General features: G+C 38.2%; 1 protein-coding gene across 4 annotated transcripts; it reads left to right on the top strand.

The window, feature by feature from the left end:
• The first annotated feature begins 10461 nt into the window (after positions 1 to 10461).
• Positions 10462 to 23209, top strand: LOC134305913 (uncharacterized). Of its 4 annotated transcripts, none has more exons than XM_062990232.1 (9): positions 10462 to 10791; positions 10896 to 11010; positions 11099 to 11223; positions 11414 to 11482; positions 16802 to 16912; positions 17394 to 17480; positions 20846 to 20945; positions 21083 to 21136; positions 21235 to 21440. In XM_062990232.1, the coding sequence occupies exons 1-9, from the start codon at positions 10599 to 10601 to the stop codon at positions 21353 to 21355; spliced, it is 975 nt and encodes a 324-aa protein (XP_062846302.1). In that variant the 5' UTR covers positions 10462 to 10598; the 3' UTR covers positions 21356 to 21440. The 4 variants fall into 4 exon arrangements, with proteins under 4 accessions (XP_062846302.1, XP_062846305.1, XP_062846304.1 ...); XM_062990234.1 differs by lacking the exons at positions 10462 to 10791; positions 10896 to 11010; positions 11099 to 11223 and adding exons at positions 17076 to 17097; positions 21757 to 21916; positions 22988 to 23209 and having other exon boundaries at positions 21235 to 21446; XM_062990235.1 differs by lacking the exons at positions 11414 to 11482; positions 16802 to 16912.
• Positions 23210 to 24257: the final 1048 nt, after the last annotated feature.

Consider the following 24257-nt stretch of genomic DNA (forward strand, 5'->3'; position numbering starts at 1 on the left):
TAACTCGTTTAAAATGTACTCAGAGTAAACATTACTTATTACTTTTTTACTCCTGTGGAATGCAGACAGAACAAGTGGATATAAATCTCACAATAGTTGTTTTTAATTAAGATATAATAGAAGAAAACATGTTGATTCAACATTTAAAACATTTAGAAATTTGTAGTGTAATTTTAGTACAGACCATCCCATAATACTTTTTCAAACTGTATAACCACTGAAGTTGACATTAATTGTGGATTCTATAGACCACACTTCTTTTCATCACCAACAAACACCAAACAACATCATACTGCAGATCTCAGAACTCAACACAAGTCAGGGTAGTAGTTTAAAAGTGACAGTAAGTCTGTGTCTGTTTCTGTTGTTTATTCTGAATTTTGTTTGTTTGTAAACTGTGAATTAGTTCTTATTGTTGGGAGACTATCTTCATTTAACATCTACAGAAACCAAAAGAACGTTCTTCCACTTTGGACAGCCGGTCTCTGGTGACTTATCAGGTGGATATTTGTGCTTGTAGGACTGGCTTGTTTTTCTTTTCTACAATGTAAGTTCATACCTTCAGGTTCATGTTATTTGAGATCTCTACATAGATTCTTCCTCATGTACAGAAAGACGCAGTTCAGTTTGAGAAGCTCACAGCGGGAGAGCGAGTGAGTCTGCGCGTTCAAATGAATCAAATGAGTCGATTCTTTAATCCGGTTCTTTAAGTCGAACGACAGGAATAGACTCAAAAGAGTCGATTCACTAAGTTGATAGTACTCAGCAATGAGCAGTTGGAAGCTGAAGGAGTCGATTCTTTTTGATGAAGTCCAACATTTGATATGTTATACAAAATACTTAAAAGAGTCGGATCATTATTGTTAGCTGTCATTTACAAATACAGAGACAAACCATCTCATCTAATACAAAATAGAATAATGTATAACAGTGTAATGATGCACCATACATACAGTGAAGCTAAACACAAAACCTCTAAACTTGTAAAAAGCTTCACTTAAATAATAATAAAATGTCAAAAATACATAAAATCAACTAAATATTATCTACATAACACATACAGCAAAAACATGTGAATGTGAACCCTGATAGCACATATACGTCTCAGAGACGTCTGGAAAAGGTCGGAACATCTTAAGTGCATCGCGTTCCATTTAACTTGATCTTACATTGGTCTTATCATCATCACCGCGTTCTACATATTGAACACATACATTTCACCCGAGCTGCAATTTCCCAGTTCGGATTCTGACCTCGTCGAACTTTCACACCATATGCTCACAACATGAAAAAAGTTGTTAGTATTGTATTCAGTACGCTGGAAGGTAGAATTATTACTTTTTTTTCTTTAACCTCTTTATTAACTCGCACTTAGGACATAACTACACTGGGCGAGCTCGTAGGGCTCATCAGTTCATACAGGCAGGCAGACAGACGTGACCTACCTTACTCAGATTAATCATTTCCCGATGAATTTCTTCGCAAACCTTTCCGTTTATATCCGTCAGTCAATTTGGGGAGAGTGGGGACGGTTGCAACAAGGGGCAGTTGCAACATTATTAATCACAATAATCACAATATTAATAAAAAGGCTTGTTATAACATTCGAATATATATATATCTCCTTTTACTGGTAGTAGTATTTTTACAGCCACATTAATAAGTGAAAACCCTATCTGTACACAAATACCAGGCCCCAAAAAAGTCTTTGCAAAATTATGTTAAGGAATGATTTTACTACACATCGATGAATGTTGCAACTGCCCTGTTATGGGTCTATTCAAGTATTATTTTTTACAAAAATTTTTCGCAAAACGAAAACGAAGCAAGACACGTTGAAGGTAAGCACACTTATTTTATTGCAAATAGTAACAGAAGTAGCATAGATCAATGCCTTCAGAAATAATAATAATACATTTTATTTATATAGCGCTTTTCAAGATACTCAAAGACGCTTAAAATGTTACACTCTTCTTTGCTCATGTGTTCCATGCGTGTTGCGACATGCACAAATTTTAAGTTCAGCAAGAGTCAAAGTAATTAAACACTTTACGAAGCTGTAAATGTGGTCTGCATTACAGGAGCGAGGAGGGTAGCAGTTTTTATACTACCATGCAGAAATGGTCAAGAATCCATGCAGTACAGGTGCAGCAGATGGAAATTGGGTTAAAACTCCACTCATCAGAAACTTTCAAGACAACTCAAACCCCTTGCATGGCTGCTACAGGCAACACATATGATGTCTGCATTCACCTAGAAACAAAAATAGCAAGATTTACAATACAAAAAAGGTGCACTGTAGAAATTCTACAAGTAGTAGAAGGAAGTGTCCTTATAACTGTGTGCATTGGTGTGTGTGCACTGCTGCAACAAAACACTTCATCTGGAAAATACACTTTGTATTATTTATATTTAACTTTCAACATTCAACTAAATGTCTTAGGATTCGAATGAGGTTTAAGTTTTTGAGAAATGTAACATCGACAAAAAAGCCTGTGCTTCCCTCCAGCTAAAAGAAAGCAGTGTAAACTCACTTCCACTGCATAAGCTTAATAAAGCACCTGAACTAAGGATGCTGTGTGAGAGCTCTGCTGCAGCTGGCCAACATAATGCTCCATTTGGGTCACGGTCATCAGTTGGGCCCAAATAGTATAGCTAACCTTTTTTTTTTTACTTTATCAGCTGGCTAACAGAGCTTCTGTCTGTATCACACACATACCAACAGTTTCTGTAATATTCAGAAGTGTTTGAGCACTGTGATATACTGCAATTTGAGTTTCCTTTTAATTAACCGTCAGTTGTTTGTAAAATTTTTACTATTTGTCTCTCCGGAATGCCTGAATCCTAAATTATAGCTGTAGTATCTCATTGTTTGAGCACTGTGACATGCTACAGTAATTTGCACAGAGCTGAAAAAAGTTTACACTGCTGCTTTCACTTAACCACAAGGGTTTTTGTAAAAGTTTATTACTCAGCATGCCAGTGATGGAACTAACAAAGCAGCCAGAACTCATTCATTTGTAAGTAGTACTGCAATTTTGAGTTATGCAATGAAGTTCAGCTCTGCATTTTTTGTAAATGAGCAGTGAAAATGGGCATTGATAACCAGTCAGAGGAGAGGTTCCTTCTCTGACTGGTGCAGCATGTCCACTAGAACATGCTTTGCTCACCTTACTATCAAACATTTGTTCCGTTGAAACCGTAGGGTCTGAGATTACCAAGCTGTATGGAGTTCTGTTTATATACCATCATCTTAGTAAAAGTGAGAAGTCTAATTAAATGATAACCATGGCAACAAAGTTTTAATCTTATGATGTGACGGCTTGAGATTTGATGAGCACTTTTGAAACAGGAAATGTAACAGGCAACGTTTATTCCAAACTTTTTGTTTAATGTTAACATTCATCTGCCATTTCAGAATGATCTACAGCTGTTAACATCTGCTGAGTGAGAGTGTGTTGGAGGCTCAGGAGGAAGCATTGCAGAGTTACGATTATTGGTTAAACTGTCCAATCGAAATTTAATTCACATTTAGCAAATGCTTTTGTGCTTGTTATTAATTGATAATTTAAGACTGAAAGCAAACCTAAGCTGGTCATTGTATGTGGGCCATAAAATTGAGCTCATATCACAGTTCAAAAACAGAAATCTATTCACCAGTGGAAACTATAACAGCATTAAGGAAAAAAACTATAAATAAGATCATTCATTATAGTCAAGTTAACAACCATACAAATGACCAAGAGAACTTACCAAAGGTGACCAGGATTGGGATTTGGAGCTTCAGCATCCATTTCCAAGTGCTGTCAAACAAATGAAATTGAGTCACTAATAAAGAAAGAAGAAAAAGGGAGTCATTGTAATTATTGTAATCAGTTTGTTCAATTGCAAGTGAAATGGTCATGAAAGGATGCACATGGTCAGCAACAATACTCAAACAGTCTGTGACATTCTATCTACACAAGGCAGGCTGGGTTTATGGATTCAAGCTGTGTCAAATTCTGACCCTACCATCTGTGTACCTCAGCAGAAATTATGTTTCATCAGACCAGGCTATGTTTTCTCAGTCTTCAACTGTCCAGTTTTGGTGAGCCTGTGCCCACTGCAGCCTCTTTGCATACTTTGGGTCTATTTATATCAATTCATTCATTCATTACTTGAATACCACAGACTATTTGAGTGTTGTTGCTGACCATGTGCACCCTTTCATGACCAGTTTACCATCTTGTAATGACTTCCAGCGTGATTTGATTTTATGAACATGAGTTTAGTGTTCTTTAGTGGGCTTCCTAGTTACCAGGTTTTAATCCAGTAGAGCACCTACCAAAAAAATAAATAAAAAGAAAAGGGAAAAAAAGGCCAGACTGCCCCCCCCAACCCTCCCCCATGTTTACGTGGCTCTGCACATGCAGCCAAATAAACATGGGCGTTTCTGCAGCCCTGCACAAAGTCTGTATTTCCATCTAGCACAGGGGTGCACAACTCCAGTCCTGGAGGGTTGGTCTCCAGCAAAGTTTGGGAGTTGCCCTACTGAAATACACCCACTTTGTCTGGTAATTAACTGATAAGTTAAATCAGGTGTGTTTGAGTAGGGCAACTACCAAGCTTTGCTGGAGACCAACCCTCCAGGACTGGAGTTGTGCACCCCTGCGCTAGCCTAGAATAACTAATCTGCGTGACCCTGTGACTGAGGGGCCTCTATCAATCTGCTAAATGTGAATAATATGATCTGATCAGCTGATCTCAGGATCAGCAAAGTTAGAGAAACAAATTCTAATCTCTTAGATCAATCAAAACAAATGACTAAAACTGAGTATTTGGCAGTGATTTGTGCTCAGGTAGGCTGAGAACCAAAACATTTCAGATTTATACACAGGAGTTACCTACATGCACCCTGTGTGCCTAGGAGTCATGAACCAACTTCTTTCTCTTCAGCGGAAGTGAGGTCCTTTCACTAGAAGGGTGTCTGTATTTGCCAAAGATCTCACAACCAATGTCTGGAAGAGACCAGTCATCTGATTCTCCACAACCACCCAAGTTCTGCAAACAGGACAAAGAGAGATTGCACATAATTTTTCAGGCATTAGAAAACATTTGATAATTAATGGAGCTTAGGAATTAAGGGAGCTGTTGACGTCACATTAAATGAAAGCTATGAAATGAAGACAAGAAGCTTCCCTGTTACTAAGAAAAATGTACATATTTGATGGAAAAAACACCAAGAACCATCCTAAATTTATGTACATGTAATGCCCAATGTTGGCATTCATATTTTGTTCTGAATATTTTCACAAAAAGATTTACAGCTTCAGGAAAAACTATGGGTCTGTCAGAGAGCAATCCAGCTTCAACCTAGTTACTAATATTGGCGTGACACCGACTACAGAAGGACAACCTGCCTTTGATATAAATACATGTTCTTATACTAACGCATCTAATCTCATATGCTCTTAATACTTGCATGCATAAGCACGTGTAGTTTGGTTAACACGATAAGCATGCATATGCCTTAGGCAAGCACACCTAATTTTATCATTTTAAATCATGTTGCCATTTAATTTCAATTAGACCAACTGATAAGGAACCAGGTATGTTTCAGCTTATGCCAAGTTCACACTACACGACTTTCCCAGTCGTCAGGTCGCTGTACAGTTCACACTACACGACTGAATCTTTTGCACTCGGGAGTCTTTCAGTCAGTGTATATTTCACACTACACGACTGATCGGCGATCGGGGGTTTCACACTACACGATCCATCACCAACTGGAATCGCAGGTGAGCTTCTCTACGTTTAGTCACGAGAACAAACGCGAGAAGTGTCGAGGGGTTTAATGATACCACGTCCAAAAATGCACGTCAACAAGTAGCGAGTGATCAAAGTTTGTGAGCTGATGTGCAGCGTAAAATCAAAGAGGAAAATAAATGAATCTGAGTGGATTTGGCAACACAAACAGTATAGATGGTTCTGTAGTAAGTTGGAGGTTAATTAATAATTTTGTAATGCAGCGTGGGTGTTATGTTTTTGTAGAGGATCAAATCAGAAATACTGTAAAACGCGTGTGTGTGCCGGTGTATCCTGATATAAACTATATCCTCTCCTGCATTTCCCCTCACGCTGTATCCTGCGTTCTCATTGGCTGTTCGACATGTCACTCATTTCCAGTCGTACATCTGAGATCAGATATCTGGCTTGCTAGAAAACTCGATCCAGTCGCCGAGCGCTCGGCGAGCCGGTCGGGTCGAGTTGTTGGATAGTTCACACATAGCGACTGAGAGCCGAGTTTTGATCGCCGAGCGAACGCTGAGTTGCTCCCGACCCGGAAAATCAATCGCCGACCAGTCGCCGAGCGAAATCTGGCCAAAAATCGTGTAGTGTGAACTAGGCATTAGTTGATGTTTAAACCTGCAGCTACACTAGCCATTTATGGATAAGACTGGAGAACCATCTTACGATATGTACGCGTTAAAGAATTCCACTAGCATTCAATGAGGGAGAGAACAACTTTGTCTTAGAAACGACCAAATACGTTTAACTTAAAGTGAAATATTTACAGACTGTAGGTGGCATGAAATGGAGTCCAGTGATTACCAATCCTGGCATTTAAAATCCATATCCCTGTATATTTTGAAGTTCTCACTTTTTATACCAACACTGAACTAATGAATCATCTCATTAGGAGTTATAGCTCAAGCACGAAACACTAACTGTGCGTGTGGATAAATTAGAATCTTCGTGGCGAATTTAAAAGGTTAGCGCGAGCTAACCAGTTAACGGACACTCAATGGTTTTGTAAGCTATAGCCTGAGACGCTGCTCTTCTACCCGTCAAAGCCATCGATTTATTGTAGCAAATAGTTGCTTTTTGTATATAATAATTCGACTGATTTTTTTTTTACATCTTCCCTGAGTATAAGTTACACTCCTGTTTGCATACACCCCCCCAATTTACAAAGTAAGTAGAACTAGCTAGCTAACTTGGCTAGCATTACTTTAGCTTGAAGCTAAAAAAAAAACTAGCTATAGCGTTAGCCGGAAATATTTTTGATATTTGTTAGTTAGAAGTGTCAATTCTGAACTTCTACTTGTGTAATCAGATGGCCTCAGTCTTTAAACAGTTAACCTGATGTGCTCTGGCTTGTCTGGAAAGAAATCCAGCAGTTAACTGGCCAGTTGTGGATAAGTCTGGACAACGCTGAATAATGTGTTCTTTGCATAGTGAAATGGTTCTTTAGATTGATGGAGATTGTGTTGTGCATGGTTCTATATAGCACCAAAAGGGTTCTTCTATTGTTACAAGCTTGACATTGTAACACTACAAGCACCCTCTTGGTGCTAAATAGAAACGTATAACGAATTCTCCATTCTACAGTATATAGGTCCTTAATGCTCATGGTCATTCACTTTACTAAAGAACCCTTGAAGAACCATATATTTTTTAAGTGAGTACACTTATCAAAGGAGTATGGATTATTTACCATATTAACCTTTTTTTATACAATTACTCACAGTTGTCTTCTTATAATCAGGTTCACTAGCAAGACAGGTGCGCAGAAGACTAAGGTATGTAATGAACAAGCAATAGATCCTTTAATAACTTTAATAACATACATTGAATGTGACAATGATTCTGTTTTGTATCTTTTGTCTAACTGTACAGAATGACTTGCAGAAAACCATCTTACTGGACACTTAGGCGAAAAGCAAAAGCATGGGTTGATCGAGACTTAGAGTCAATTCAGGCACAAGGGGGGGGGGGCAGAGCATTGATTCAGAAATGGAAAACAATGCTCTACTTGAAGACGAAGACCACGATGATGATGATTTGGAGTTGATGGATTGCCAATCTGCTGTGTGTAATAATGACCTCAGTTGCATTACTAATGATGTATTTTTTGACTGTGAGGACTTTGATTCTGGATCAGAGTCAGAACTGGAGTTTGATTCTTTGCATGATGAACTAGCAAAATGGGCAATTCAACACCACATCACGCACAGTGCAATAAAGAAAGATATCCTTTATTTGTCATATATACATATACAGATGTACAGTACAATGAAATTCTTTCTTCGCATATCCCAGCTGGTGTTGGAAGCTGGGGTCAGAGCGCAGGGTCAGCCAACTTACGGCGCCCCTGGAGCAGACAGGGTTAAGGTCCTTGCTCAAGGACCCAACAGTGGCTACATAGCAGAGCCAGGATTTGAACCGCCAATCTTCCGGTTGATAGCCCAAAGCCCTACCCACTAGGCTACCACAGGCCCCCTAATAAATGCACTGCTAGATTTCCTTGGCAAGTATCACTCAATCTTGCCAAAAGATGCCAGGACACTCTTGAGTACAGCAAGATCAAATGATCTTGCAATTCAGGATAAAGCCGGTGGTCAGTACTACTACTTTGGTGTGCTCCAATCAATTACACACATTCTGCAAAAAAACAAGGGTTTAGTGACCAATACAAAACACCTGAAACTTCAAGTCAATATTGATGGGCTACCACTTTTCAAAAGCTCACCAACACAGCTGTGGCCCATCCTTGGCACTGTTATTAACTTGCCACATCATGAGCCAGTGACAATTGGGCTGTTTTGTGGTGAAAGAAAGCCTAATTCACCAAACGAGTTTCTTGATGACTTTGCATTAGAGATAGCCAAGCTTGCTGAGGGGTTTGACTTTGAGGGAGTAAGGTTAACTTTGCAGCTTTCTTCAATGGTCTGTGATGCCCCAGCTCGTGCTTTTATCAAGTGTATAAAAGATCACACAGGGTACCATGGGTGTGAGAAATGCACACAGGAAGGCGTTTACATAGACAACAGAATGACGTATCCTAGAACCGACCTGCCACAACGGACAGATCAAAGTTTCAGGGATAAGACCGATTTGGATCACCACCATGGTATTTCAGCTCTAGAAAAGACATCTCTGGGAATGGTATCTGGGTTCCTTCTTGATTACATGCACCTTGTGTGCCTAGGTGTCATGCGGCGACTTCTGTACCTGTGGCTGAAGTTAGGTGCTCTCACTTGTAGGCTGTCCAACTTTCAGGAAAACGCATTAACGGAAAGGCTGCTGGGTATCCAAAGCTATGTACCTATTGAGTTTGCACATCGACCAAGGACTCTCAGAGAAATTGACAGGTGGAAAGCCACAGAGTTTAGACAATTTTTATTGTACACTGGCCCTGTTCTGCTCAAAGATACATTGAGCACCGCAGTGTACCAAAGTTTTCTGCTGCTATTTGTGGGCATTTTCATCCTTAGCAACAATACTCTGATTGAGGACTATCTTGAATATGCCAATAACATCCTAGGTCTTTTTGTTTCTCATTTTGGACAGCTCTATGGCCCTAAATTTGTGTCGTACAATGTTCACAATCTAGCGCATCTTGCGCAAGACGTTAAAAATCACGGTGTTCTTGACAGCTTCAGTGCCTTCCAATATGAAAACCACCTGAGTAAAATGAAAAAAATGATTAGAAAACCTAGCAGCCCACTCAGTCAAATTGTAAAAAGACTGTCAGAGGTACCATGGAGAGATAGCCCAGAAAAAGAGATATGTTTATTAAGACAAAGCATCTCTGGTCCTCTTCCTTCACCTTTTTATGGTGCAACCCAATACAAAAAGCTGGTAACACCACAGTTCACTGTCAAGCTTGACCAGGCCAACAGTTATATTTACCTTGAGGGAAAAGTTGCAAAGGTTAAAAATATCATCTCTTGCAGGAATGAGGTATTTGTGGCATACAGCAGATTTGAGCAGCATGAATCATTCTTTGATTATCCACTGTCATCATCTACCTTTGGCATATATTTGGTTCATGGGCTCACAAGAACGATACATTTCTGCAAAGCTGATCAAATAGAGGGGAAGGCCTTCCTAATTCCATATAAACACAAATTTGTGTCAATTCCACTCTTGCATGCAAAAACTCAGTAAATGTGTACTACCTTTCATAATGTTTGGAATCACTAGCAAGAATTTTTTTATATCCAAAACTAACTACAATGTGGATTTAAATATAGCAAACTACATATCAAACTGTCTATTCAATTAATTCAATATTTTTTATTTTATTTTTTAAAAGTGATAAATCAAATACTGCAATTTTGTTTACCATTTTTGTTTACCCTGAAATGTAAGCATCACATTTGATAAGTGGAGAATTGTGTGTGTAATGTAAAACTAGAAGTTTCAGATAATTAGGAAGCTACAAATGTAGCACAATATCCAAAATGTAGATGTATCCAGAGTAATGAACGTGTGTATAAAACACACACACACACACACACACACACACACACACACACACACACACACACACACACACACACACACACATTACTCTGGATACATCTACATTTTGGAAATTGTGTTACATTTGTAGCTTCCTCATTATCTGAAACTTCTAGTTTTGCATTAAATAATATTAGAATGATATATTTTTAACTGTGATCGCAAACGGTGAATGGTAGTATGTGTGAAAAATTTATTAATGCATCTATTTACAGCTCACTTTAAAAAAAAATAACAAAAGTATTAGTACCTTTCTGTCAGAAAAAACGTGTCATTTTGGGGGGGTTGGGCATGGTGCAGCTCCTGCAATGTACCTCATAGTAGAGTTTGTTGGGGAGGAGCAGACCGGACCAGTGGCAAAATCTTGGTATGAGGATGGCTTCTCCTGGTGGCCTCCCTACAAAGACGAAAACCGACTCTTGAAAAGTTTCAGGAAATCAGAGGTCCCACAGCCTGATAAAGGGTGGAGCAAGCACAGCGTGCGAATACTTTATGAATCAGGTGATAATAAAAGTTTGGTGACCACACACTGTATGGAAAAATATATTATTGTAACCATAATATACCTGATCTAAGCTACTCTTTTCTTTTTTTGCCCTCCTCAGAGTCGTTTGACAACATTGTTGCCAACTGGAAAAAGTCATGCTACACATCAGATCTTAACTCAGAAACTGAGTTAAGAAACTCCAGCACAGAAACTCTGGGAAAGAGAGTCAGGAAGTGAGCTGTGCATACTGTGCTATACATATTGTAAAACAATTCTGCAGTGTGTACTACCTATTGCTAATTTATTACTGTACTCTTATAGAAAGAAAATATACTCTTCCTCTGAACAAGAAGAAGAACCACAACCTGCCAAAGTAAAAAAACTTGCAAATGCACCAAGGCCCCCAGCCCCACCACAAAGACAGAAACATGGTTCAAAAAATAACGGTTAGTGCATTTAATTTTACAATTGTGTGGATCCTACCACACAGACTACACACATTTTTGTTGTTGAAGCAACCACAGTGCATGTCATCTACTAACAATCTCATACCATAGCTACACCTTTCATCACAAAAGAGTTGCAAAAATGTCAACGCTCTAAACCTGACATTTTTTTTTTTTTTTGCATTCTTAGCACTAACCAGCACCTTTCAGCCTGGAAGAGCAGAGCAGGAGTGGTGTAACAACCTGTCAGATAGTCAAGGTATATAATGTCTGAAACATTTAGAATGGTGGATTTAAAAGGAACACTTCAGTATTTTTAACCTAATGACTGAAGTAATCAACAGCATGCATTTTCCCCTGTTACCTTTAAGCAGTTTTCGGAATCCTGGTCCTAGAGTACCTCTGCACTGCACACAACATTGGGCTTTGAACAAAGATGAGTTACAGAGGGTTCAATTTTACAGAGACAGGAATGTAAAAAAAAAAAAAAGAAGAAAAAAAGAAAAGAAAAAAAAAAAAGACTCATCAGGCAAGGGAAAAGTTATGTAAAACTCCCCTGGACTTCACCCTTTGGGAAGAGTAGTTTGAATGTCTAATTAAAAATGTAAGCAAATGTAAGCTCTTGACAAAGTACAAATATTACAAATACTGTACTAACATTCTTGTACTAAAGCAAAAGTCTTCCAAAAACAATACCCAAGTATAGTAAAGTACAATTACTTTATTTATTAGTGTGTAGTTTAGTCGAGTAGTTTAGACCAACACTTTCACAACTGCAACTCAACCCTTCAGCCAGAACTGTTTATTCTACAATCAGCTGAAAAAGCAATGTGATGATGGCAGTAGAAATCTCCCTCATCATCAGGACCAGTTCAGACTGTTTATGTATATGGAAGCAGATCAGTAGCAAAAATCTAATGAAAATATAATATGTAAAATGTATTCTTACACTATATTGCCAAAAGTATTCGCTCATCTCCCTTTCGCACGCATATGAACTTGAGTGACGTCCTATTCTTAATCCATAGGGTTTAATATGATGTGGGCCCACCCTTTGCAGCTATAACAGCTTCAACTCTTCTGGGAAAGCTTTTCACAAGGTTTAGGAGTGTGTTTATGGGAATTTTTGACCATTCTTCCAGAAGCGCATTTGTGAGGCCAGACACTGATGTTGGACGAGAAGGCCTGGCTCACAGTCTCCGCTCTAATTCATCCCAAAGGTGTTCTGTCGGGTTGAGGTCAGGACTCTGTGCAGGCCAGTCAAGTTCTTCCACACCAAACTCACTCATCTATGTCTTTATGGACCTTGCTTTGTGCACTGGTGCGCAGTCATGTTGGAACAGGAAGAGGCCATCCCCAAACTGTTCCTGCAAAGTTGGGAGCATGAAATTGGCCAAAATCTCTTGGTTTGCTGAAGCATTAAGAGCCCAAATCCTGAAAAACAACTCCACACCATAATCCCCCCTCCACCAAACCTTACACTCGGCACAATGCAGACAGACGAGTACCGTTCTCCTGGCAACCGCCAAACCAAGACTCGTCCATCGGATTGCCAGACGGAAAAGCGTGATTCGTCACTCCAGAGAACACGTCTCCACTGCTCTAGAGTCCAGTGGAGGTGTGCTTTACACCACTGCATCCGACGCTTTGCATTGCGCTTGGTGATGTAAGGTTTGGATGCATCTGCTCGGCCATGGAAACCAATTCCATGAAGCTCTACACACTGTTCTTGAGCTAATCTGAAGGCCACATGAAGTTTGGAGGTCTATAGCGCTTGACTCTGCAGAAAGTTGGTGACCTCTGCGCACTATGCGCCCCAGCATCTGCTGACCCCGTCATTTTACAAGGCCTACCACTTCGTGGCTGAGTTGCTGTCGTTCCCAATCGCTTCCACTTTGTTATAATACCACTGACAGTCGACTGTGGAATATTTAGCAGCGAGGAAATTTCACGACAGGACTTGTTGCACAGGTGGCATCCTATAACGGTACCATGCTGGAGTTCACTGAGCTCCTGAGAGCGATCCATTCTTTCACAAATGTTTGTAGAAGCAGTCTGCATGCCTAGGTGCTTGGTTTTATACACCTGTGGCCATGGAAGGGATTGGAACACCTGAATTCAATGATTTGCGTGGGTGAGTGAATACTTTTGGCAATATAGTGTATGTTTGAATTTAAATTTCCCACTCAATGTTGGTCTCCAAATGATAATTCAAATTCAGTTTTAACATTTAAATTTGCCATTTGATGCACTATTGACATTTCATTTACACAAATGATTAATTAAATTCAATTGATAATTAAATTAACAATTTAATTATAAATGCATTTTAATTACAACGCATTTCCAGAACTGCATATTCATGCCTTATGATTACACAATAATGACGTCAAAATGATAATTCACCTTATATGCATTTGCACTCTCTAATAATGTTTTTATATGTTTCTATTATCATAGACAACACCAAGCTAGAAAGATGACAAAATTGAAATATTAAAAGGAAATAGCACCTCTCCTTTTTGCAATTACATATTTTAGCCTACTACACTCATTCTGTGACAAAATGTCTTTGAAAACGTGTTGCCAAGTTATTTGGTTTATCAGTCTGGTTGACAAAACAAGGCTGAGCTACGAGCAATTATAAAAATTCACGTCCAATTCACCAGCTTATTTTTCTAATTTTCCGTTCCTCTTTAAACGATACAGCAGTTACGTTCTGGTGCCTAAATGAAAGGTAAGAATAAAAAATAAGAATAAGAAACTAATTTCAGCTTGGTTTCGTCGCACAGATTCTAGTTGAATAATTGGAAGAGGAGGAGAATTCCACTTGAACAATAGTGTTATGAACACAACACAAAAAGATTGAAGTGTTGTGGAGCACCATATAACCATCCAAAGAAGCCACATCCACAGTCTTCCAAAGAAGAGGAGCTGCGTCTGTGGTTGAAGTTGCTAAATTTAAAACATCCACCCAAACATCCACACGTCTGCTCTTACCATTTTGTGGTGGGGAAACCAAGACCACGTCCTTACCCAGAGTAATTATGTTATTATGCTTGCGAGGCTCTTGGCAAGGATCTCTCTTAGGCTAATATCTTACCAGATAGCTTCACAAACACCTGACGTGTCCTTTTCACTGGAGCTTCATAACCAAGTTTCCCCATCCACAAAATAATAACAATAGACGTGTGGACGTTTGTTAAATTTAAATGTAAATTTAGCTCCTTAACCCATAGATGCAGGTCCTCTTCTTCTTTAGATATGGTGCCCTACAACACTTTATTATTTGTGTGTTGTGTTGGAAATCTGTTGGAATGTTGGGTTAGCATAGCTAGCTACTTTATAATCAGTGTCCACAGCAGAAGCCTACTTTAGACTGCATTCACTTTGAATACGATACGACCGTAAACCATCTGATATGATATGACCGGAAATTCTAACGCAAAGGCGGAAGAAACAAACTCTTTGTGGCGTGGGCGTAGCGGAATAAGGAAGACAGCCTATGGTCAGCTAACACGGACTATTAAATCAGAAATATCTGCCACACATTCCATAAAACATAATACTGATATGCTTCCATAGACTGTGTAAAGTCCTGTTTGCAGTCAAATGCCTCTCATGGTTCTTCCATTTTGGGTCTTGAACTTGGATATCAACTCCTGTTATGAGTCCAGTTGAGGGTCTTTTTTGATTTTGTCAAGTCGAGTCTCAATTGACTTGTCATCAAATAGACCCTTTCAAAGTTGTCGCGAAGATGAGTGCGCATTCTGGCAACAGAAGTGAAGCATTCACTCACTGACCCATGCTAGCCGAGGGAACAAATCCATTTTGTGTTATTCTCAATAAAAACCTGACTGTTTTAGGCTAAACTAAACAAGGCTAACTACATTTCTATTTTGAGATTTATTTAAACCCATAAATCTGTGCATCTGTATCATCACTCAGTACAAACTTTAAGAAGCTAATATACATTAAGATATGTTGTCCTGTATTATTGATTTATTCCACTGATTAACACAGTGGATCAATGGAATAAATCTCAACTTCTGTTGCCAAAATGAGCGCACATCTTTTTAGTAACGTTGCTCATGAAACCATCTATTCATGAGTTGAGTCCAAGTCTTATGACTCAAGTAAAAACCTCTGTTTTAATAAAATAGTAGTATCAATCTCATTATGCAAATAGAACATCCAGACGTCATCAATCCAACTTGTTAATATCATGTTTCGTTAATGATCAGAAAGCCATTTTTGTTTCCCCACATAAAGGAAATGACTGTTGTCCACTATAGATATTGGCACTTCTGAAAAAAAAACATAATACTTACCCGGTCTTTTCTGCTTTATTCAACACATGGATCACCACAGCAACACTGTCCTAAATGACGACAAATCAGAAGCAGGGGACAATTGTATGTCAGGCCACATTTTATGTTTACTTTTTTCCAACATGTTAAATTCAGCCAAAATAGTAATTGTGTTCTCTGTAGAGTATCTGTACTTATTTTCACTTACCAAGGGCTCCCAAATGTTAAACACAACAAAGACAACATTCAAGGAATTTCTTATTACATTTAAGAAAAAAGTTGATGTTATCATAATGTCAATGCTAGTTTGCCATAAAAAGATGTGAAATTTGCAATTTGAAAGTGTTTGTGCATTTGGAACAATAGATTACTTTTACGCCAAGGATAAATTGGGATCATAGTTACATACGTCAAATTACAACTGAGACTTCAAGGCATCAACATTAAGTACAGGATTCTATGGTAAGCTATTTACCAAGAAGCACTTCTGATTTGAAGCTAACATGAGCACACAACAAACTTGTGATTTATTTTTTAAGATTACCCAATTTGTTCCTCAGTCAGAGAGAATGTTTAATTCTCTAAATTCTATACATTTTGTATACTATCTAGGCCCTTAAAGATTTGGAACTTTCATTTTTAGTAATTCAGTACAGTAAGTGTTTTAAGGGGCTGCTTAGCTGCTGGTTGCTTTGTTTAGTATCCACTTTAGTGGCCTGTTTAAAAATAAAATGCTAGTGTACAAAATCATCACTCTTGGCTTTAAATAGATGGGGCTGTATCAGCTAATAAAGCTGGACATAGCACTGCAAATAGTTTCTATCATGACAATACACATGGTGAATTTTTTTTTTAATTCATGAGAAGTCCTGCGGTTAACGAGCAATTATTAACTAAACACAGGACTTAACAGCCATGTGAGTTAGTTATAAAGCAGGCATGGGGTTTTTAAAAGCATCTTAGCATGAATATGATTCTTAAATTAGTGTTTATGAATGTTAACTAGTAGAGCGTAAGTCTTAAGTGTAATGCTCGCTCTACAAGTTAAGATAATCTTAACACTAAGATCCTTTTGGGAATCTTGGCCCAGGTTAGTTAGTCTTCTTGTGACATTCCATAATTGAGCCATAATTGTCATAACCAAACTAATCTAGTCATGCTCTGTCAATACCAAAACTATAAATAAATAATCTCAGAGTTAGAGGTGGGTGATATGGAAAAAATGTAATATCACAAAGTCATTTTTTATTTTAATTTTCTGTAAACAGCACCTACCATGCAACAAGATGCATCAAGGTGGCCTATGTCCAACCAGTGTACATGGGCAGATGCTTCTCATGGGACAGCACAAGGCCAGGGTGTTCTACCTCATGTCAGTGGTGAGTTTACTGAAGAAGCAGAAAAATATTTTTTTATCCAGTTGGGCATTAATACATGAATAATATAGTTAACAATGACACTTTAGGTAGCTAAAATACTAAAAATAAAAGTCAGGCATTTTCTGTAGAGTAACCATTTTTATTTTTATTTCTCCATTAACAGCACCCACCATACAGCTATGACAGTTAAGTACACTTTTAATCTCAAAAGCATCTGAGCATGAATATGATGCTTAAAATAGCGTTAAGATAATCTTAACTGTCAGAGTGTGTGTTTAGTGTGATGCTTGCTCTACCAGTTAAGTTTATCTTTACACCAAGATTCTTTTAAGAATCTGGGCCCAGGTTAGTTAGTCTTCTTGTGACACACAGGATGAGCCATAATCACCATAACCAAGCTAATTTTCTCATCATGCCCAGTCAAAACAAAACTAGAGTCACACATGTTCTGAGTATCTTTTTTTTTATTCCCTGTAAACAGCATATACCATGCAACAAGAGCCATCAAGGTGGCCCATTTCTGACCAGTGTACAGGACAAGGCCAGGGGGTTCTACCTCATGTCAATGGTGAGTTTACTGAAGAAGGAGAAAAGCAATTTTTCAGTTGGGTATTAATACGTTAACACTACAGGTAAGAATGATGCCTGAAGTCGCTGAAATGCAAATAATAAAAATCAAGCATTCTCAAAAGCACAGAATGTGCCATAATTGCCGTAACCAAGCTAATTTTCTCATCATGCCTTATCAAAACCAAAACTACAGTGGTGCTTGAAACCCTTTAGAATTTTATATTTCTGCATACATTTGACTTAAAACATCATCAGCTTTTCACACAAGTCCTACAAGTAGATAAGGAGAACCATATCAAACAAATGAAACACAAATATTAGACTTTGGACCATTTTCTTCAATAAAAAAATGACAATGTTACAGATCTATGAGTGGTAAAAGTATGTGAACCTTTGCTTTCAGTATCTGGTGTGACCCCTTTGTGCAGCAATAACTGCAACTAAACGTTTCCGAAAACTCCTGATTAGTCCTGCACATCGGCTTGGAGGAGTTTTAACCCATTCCTCCGTACAACTTCACAGCTTCAACTCTGTTATGTTGGTGGGTTTCCTCACATGAACCGCTTGCTTCAGGTCCATCCACAACATTATTGCATTAATATCGGGACTTTGACTTGGCCATTCCAAAACATTAACTTTATTCTTCTTTAACTATTCTTTGGTAAAATGACTTGTGTGCTTCTGGTTGTTGTCTTGCTGCGTGACCCACATTCTCTTGCAGATGCAGCAAAAAAGGCCTAAACCATGATACTACCACCACCGTGTTTCACAGATGGGATAAGGTTTTTATGCTGGAATGCAGTGTTTTCCTTTCTCCAAACATAACGCTTCTCATTTAAACCAAAAAGATCTGTTCCATTGTTCCAGTAGCCTTCTGGCTTGTCTTCTTTATCTTTAGCAAACTGCAGACGAGCAGCAATGTTCTTTTTGGAGAGCAGTGGCTTTCTCCTTGCAACCCTGCCATGCACACCACTGTTGTTCAGTGTTCTCCTGATGGTGGACTCATGAACAACATTAGCCAATGTGAGAAAGACCTGTAGTTGCTTATAAGTTACCTTGGGTTCCTTCGTGACCTCGCCGACTATTACACGCCTTGCTCTTGTCATGATCACTGTTGGTCGACCACTCCTGGGGAAGGTAATAATGGTCTTGAATTTCCAACATTTGTACACAACCTGTCTGACTGTGGATTGGTGGAGTCCAAACTCTTTAGAGATGGTTTTGTAACCCTTTCCAGCCTGATGAGAATCAATGACTTCTCTCAGAAATCTTCTTTGTTTGTGCCATGATACACTTCCACAAATGTGTGCTGTGAAGATCAGACTTTGATAGATCCCTGTTCTTTAAATAAAACAGGGTGCCCACTCATACCTGATTGTCATCCCATTGATTGAAAACACCTGACTCTAATTTCACCTTCAAATTATCTGCTAATCCTGAAGATTCACTCACATATACAACCCCTGGCAAAAATTATGGAATCACCACTCTTGGAAGATGTTCTTTCAATTGTTTAATTTTGTAGAAAAAAAATAAATCACAGACATGCCACAAAACTATCATTTCTCAAACTGTCAACCCTCTGGCATTAAGAAACAATAAAAAAAGAAACAAATATAATAGTTGTGGTCAGTCACAATTGCTTTTTTTTAGATCAAGTAGAGGAAAAAAATATGGAATCACTCAAATCTGAGGAAAAAATTATGGAATCATTAGAAAACACTGCACCATTATTACTTTGTTGCACCACCTCTGGCTTTTATAATGGTTTAAACTCTCTGAGGCATGGAGTTAACTAATGACAAACAGTATTCTTCATCAATCTGCCTTCAACTGTCTCTTGCTGTTGCCAGATCAGCTTTGCAGGTTGGAACCTTGTCATTGACCATTTTCTTCAATTTCCACCAGAGATTTTCAAATGGATTGAGATCCTGACTATTTGCAGGCCATGCCATTGACATTATATGTTTTCTTGAAGGAAATTTTTCACGTCCTTTGCCCTATGGCAAGATGCATTATCATCTTGAAAAATGAAGTCATCATCACCAAACATCCTTTCAACTGATGGAATAAGAAAAGCGTCCAAAATTTCAATGTGGACTTTGGCATTTATTGAAGACCATCTCCCCTGTGCCTTTACCCGACATGCAGGCCCATATCATCAACAACTGTGGAAATTAACATGTTTTCTTTAGGCAGTTATCTTCATAAATTTCATTGGACAGACACCAAACAAAAGTTCCAGCATCATCACCTTGCCCAATGCAGATTCGCGATTCATCACTGAAGATCACTTTTATCCAGTCACCCACAGTCCACGATTGCTTTTCTTTAGCCTTCTTTAACCTTGTTCTTTTCTTTTTAGGTGTTAATGATGGCTTTTGTTTGGCTTTTCTGTATGTAAATCCCATTTCTTTTAGGTGATTTCTTACAGTTCAGTCACAGACATTGACTCCACTTTCCGGTCACTTGTTTCTCATTTGTTTTGTTGTGCATTTTCTGTTTTCAAGACATATTGCTTTAAGTTTTCTATCTTGATGCTTTGATGTCTTACTTGGTCTACCAGTATGCTTCCCTTTTACAACCTTCCCATTTTGTTTGTACTTGGTCCAGATTTTAAACACAGCTTACTGGGAACAACCAACATCTTTTGCGACATTCCACAATGATTTATCTTCTTGAAGGAGTTTTATAATCCTCTCATTTGTTTCAACTGACATATCTTGTGTTGGAACCATGATTCATGACAATCTGCTTTGTGCAACAGCTCTCCGAGGTGTAAGCACTCTTTTTAAACTGAAGAATAATTAGCAAATCTAATCTGCTGCAGATGTTTTGTTTTTAAACTGCAAATTACAGAGTGATTCCAAAATTTTTTCCTCAGATTTGAGTGATTCCATATTTTTTTCCTCTACTTGATCTAAAAAAAGCAATTGTGACTGACCACAACTATTATATTTGTTTCTTTTTTTTATTGTTTCTTAATGCCAGAAGGTTGACATTTTGAAAAATGATAGTTTTGTGGCATGTCTGTGATTTTTTTTTTTTCTACAAAATTAAACAATTGACAGAACATCTTCCAAGAGTGGTGATTCCATAATTTTTGCCAGGGGTTGTATGTTATATTGGATCATTTTCCTCAATAAATAAATGACCAAGTCTAATATTTGTCTTATTTGTTTGATTTGAATCTCCCTATCTACTATTAGGACTTGTGTGAAAACCGGATGAAGTTTTAGGTCAAATTTATGCAGAAATATAGACAATTCCAAAGGGTTTGCAGTAAAAATGTTTACAAAATAAATAAAGAAAAAAGAAAAAAAAAAGTCATGTATTTTCTAATTTTTTATTCGCTGTTAACAGCAACGAGATCCATCAAGGTGGCCCATGTCCAACCAGTGTACATGGGCAGATGCTTCTCAAGGGACAGGACAAGGCCAGGGCGTCCTACCTCATGTCAACGGTGAGTTTACTGAAGAAGGAGAAAAGCAATTTATCAGTTTATTAATACATAAATATTATAGGTAAGAACAACGTCTTAGGTTGCAAAATGCATCTTCTGTAGAGTGAACTTTTTCATTTTAATTTCTGCTTTAACAGCACCCACCATACAGCAGGGACTGTCAAGGCGGTTCATACCCAATCAGTGCGCACGTAAGTTTGATCAGTTAGAATGAACAGCCCTACAACACATTAATCATGAATAGAAAATGGACTAGATCTTGTAAAAAGATATTTTTTTTATTTTGCAGCTGTAGACAGAACTGTCCTGGAGGCACTGAGAGAGATGGACCTGAAGATAAATTACCTGACATCTCTTGTAGAATCTCTTGTGGGTGGTCGTCGAATTTTGCCCCCACAACAGCAAGATGATGAAGACTTGAATGTCATCCCTCTGGATTCAGTAGAAGCCCTAGAAAATTTAGAAGAAAGGCTTCTGAGCAACGGACTGAAGCAAAGGATGGTAAAGCTCATTTATCAATTATTTTCCATCAAATAAGACCATGACAAGATTCACAAAGTATTCACAAATATTTCCTGTTGTTTTATATTTTTAAGTGTATGATAGCCTTAACTTTAAAAATGTACTACAAATGCAAGAAAAAAAAAATACAAATAACATTTGGGTGAATGACAATGGGAGAATGTAACTTTATATATACGGATTCATACTTAATTAAAAAAAACCTTTAAATAAAATGCAAATAAGACATTTAATAGTAACAACAAAATGTATGAAGTTTATACATTTCTATTACTGTGCATTATTTCAGATTAACATGCTGTCACTAAGTGGTGGACATACCATGAAAAAGACAATCTGGAGAATTGCCAGCAAGGTGTTCACCCCCAACCTTGCGAAAAGCCTTAACTGGTGCGGCAGGGGAGACAAGCGAGGTCTAAAACAAACCGCATGTGGACAAGTTATTATTGGTAAGTCAAGATAAACAATTTACACCTAAAGAAACAATCAGAATGTTTATATGGAGCCTACACATCAGATCTCAATGGGAGAAAAAAAATAATGCAGATTATCTTTCCTGATATGGACTGGGTAATGTGTTAGGAACGAAAGGATGCCACATAGATTAATGGAAATGATAATTATCATCCTAGAGAAGGTTGAATTCAAAGTCATACTCTCGTCACATGAGGCCGGGCACTGTCGTGCACCAGGAGGAACCCAGGACCCACTGGGCGCCAGTGGCGGATCTGCCAATTCCGGTGTTCTATGGCAAATGCCAATCGAGCTCTACGGTGCTGGGCTGTGAGCACAGGGCCCACTACAGGACGTGGGGCCTTCAGGCCACCCTCATGAAGCCTGTTTTGATTGTTTGGTCAGACACATTCACACCAGTGGCCTGCTCGAGTTCATTTTGTAGGGCTCTGGCAGTGCTTATCCTGTTCCTCCTTGCACAAAGGAGCAGATACTGGTCCTGCTGAGGGGTACACCACAAACTTTTGCCACAATGCACCTGGTGACTCACACTGATAATTCTACAAACATGTCCAAACTGCACTCACGTATTCATATACCTAAACTGTAATGATAAACACATTGATAAGTCACATTTATTTATTCATTCATTTAGTTTACAAACTGAAACCTACCGTTTAGAAAGCTGATCTCCGCCACGTGTCATCCTCCTCAGGAGTCTTTTCTCGCTACAGGTCAGTCACAGCGTTTTACTGCCGGCTATTGGTCATGTGGTTTTCATGTGTTGTCAAAGCACATAGGATACAATTTGTGTAATTTGTACAAAAAATCGACTTTACTTCAAATGGGGTAAAGCTGTCAGCAAATTTAACCTTCAATGTCCCTTTTAATCTTAAAAAAATACAAATAAAGAAGACCCCGACAGCAACGTCATGTTTAAAACCATGCCCTTTTGTCAGATTAGGCTACGTTTTGCTTACATACAGCGCCATTTATCCACTTTAATATAACATAAGTGTAGCACTTATTTTGTGACTCTTTTAATACTGTTTGTTTCTCACATACAGCTGCCGCGATGAAAAATCCAGTGCTGCCAGCGCCAACTGAAGCAGAAGCGGAGAACTGCTTAAAAGATTACTTGCGGCTGGCAACAAGAAAGAAAACTTTAAATTACATTTTATTTAGTAGTTAATTGTTATTTTTGTTTTGTTATTTGTGTTCATCGTAATTATTATTATTATAATGTATAATTATAATATAAGGAACAATAATAAATAAGAATGTTACTACCCCTGATTATAATGTCTGTTGTTTATAGATATATTATCTGTATTATCTATTATTCTTATTCTTATTCTTATTATTATTATTAAAGCAGTACATGAGAGGGGAGTGCACACACACATTCAATTACATTCAGACGCTGTATTTTAGCTATACTGTACACATAAGTCTGGAATACAGCATGTGAACGCCATTTCAGCATCCAAGCCTGATATTTAGGAGATGTATTACAGATGAATAAGCGCTCTATTAGATGGTCTCGGATAGCTCTCATAAGCGTCTCTGAGATGCAGGCATGATGATGTAGTTAGATTGATCTGGAACGCAGCAGCTGAAGATCTTCCACGATCCGCCAGTGACGTATCAGAGACGTATTGCAGATGAGCAAACGCTCTATTAAATACGTATTCCAGACCAACTGGGTTACATCCAACAGACGTCTCAGAGATGTAGATGTGCTATAAGGGTACTTAACTAAAATTGTAATGGGATTACTTTACTCATTACATCCTGGAAAATATAATCTCGTTCCTCATTACTTTACTTTCACGTTACATTCTAAACCCAAACAAATACTGTATACTGGAATCACATCTACAAACAAATTCCATTTATTTACTTTATTTATTTAGTTTCAGAAAAATATTCTCTTGTACAGAGATGTGCCTGTGTTTGTTTCTGCTTTAAAACACAAACGCCATGAACCAATCAGATTTAACATCATTAAACAAGTTTATTCCTTAATTATTTATCCTTATACTAGAGGAGCGACTCGGTTCCTTTAGTTCATTTCAAAGAGTCGTTCAATCGGATGTTACCAAATGTTGCAGTATCGCACACCACTAATACAGATGTGCTAATGGAGATGTTTTACTGCTAAGCTGCTGTTCAACTCCAGTCCAGTTGGTGGCGCTGGTGCGTCTTAAGTTGTTCTGCCAACCGCCATTAAACATCATAAGAAGAACAAGAAGCTGCTGTGTTTGTACTGTAGAGCCTCATCTGTAAGTAAAATATGTATTTAATTATAACCCTTATATTTAATTATAACCACAT

The sequence above is a fragment of the Trichomycterus rosablanca genome, unplaced genomic scaffold, assembly GCF_030014385.1.
Source record: "Trichomycterus rosablanca isolate fTriRos1 unplaced genomic scaffold, fTriRos1.hap1 scaffold_165, whole genome shotgun sequence".
NCBI classification, from domain to species: domain Eukaryota; kingdom Metazoa; phylum Chordata; class Actinopteri; order Siluriformes; family Trichomycteridae; genus Trichomycterus; species Trichomycterus rosablanca.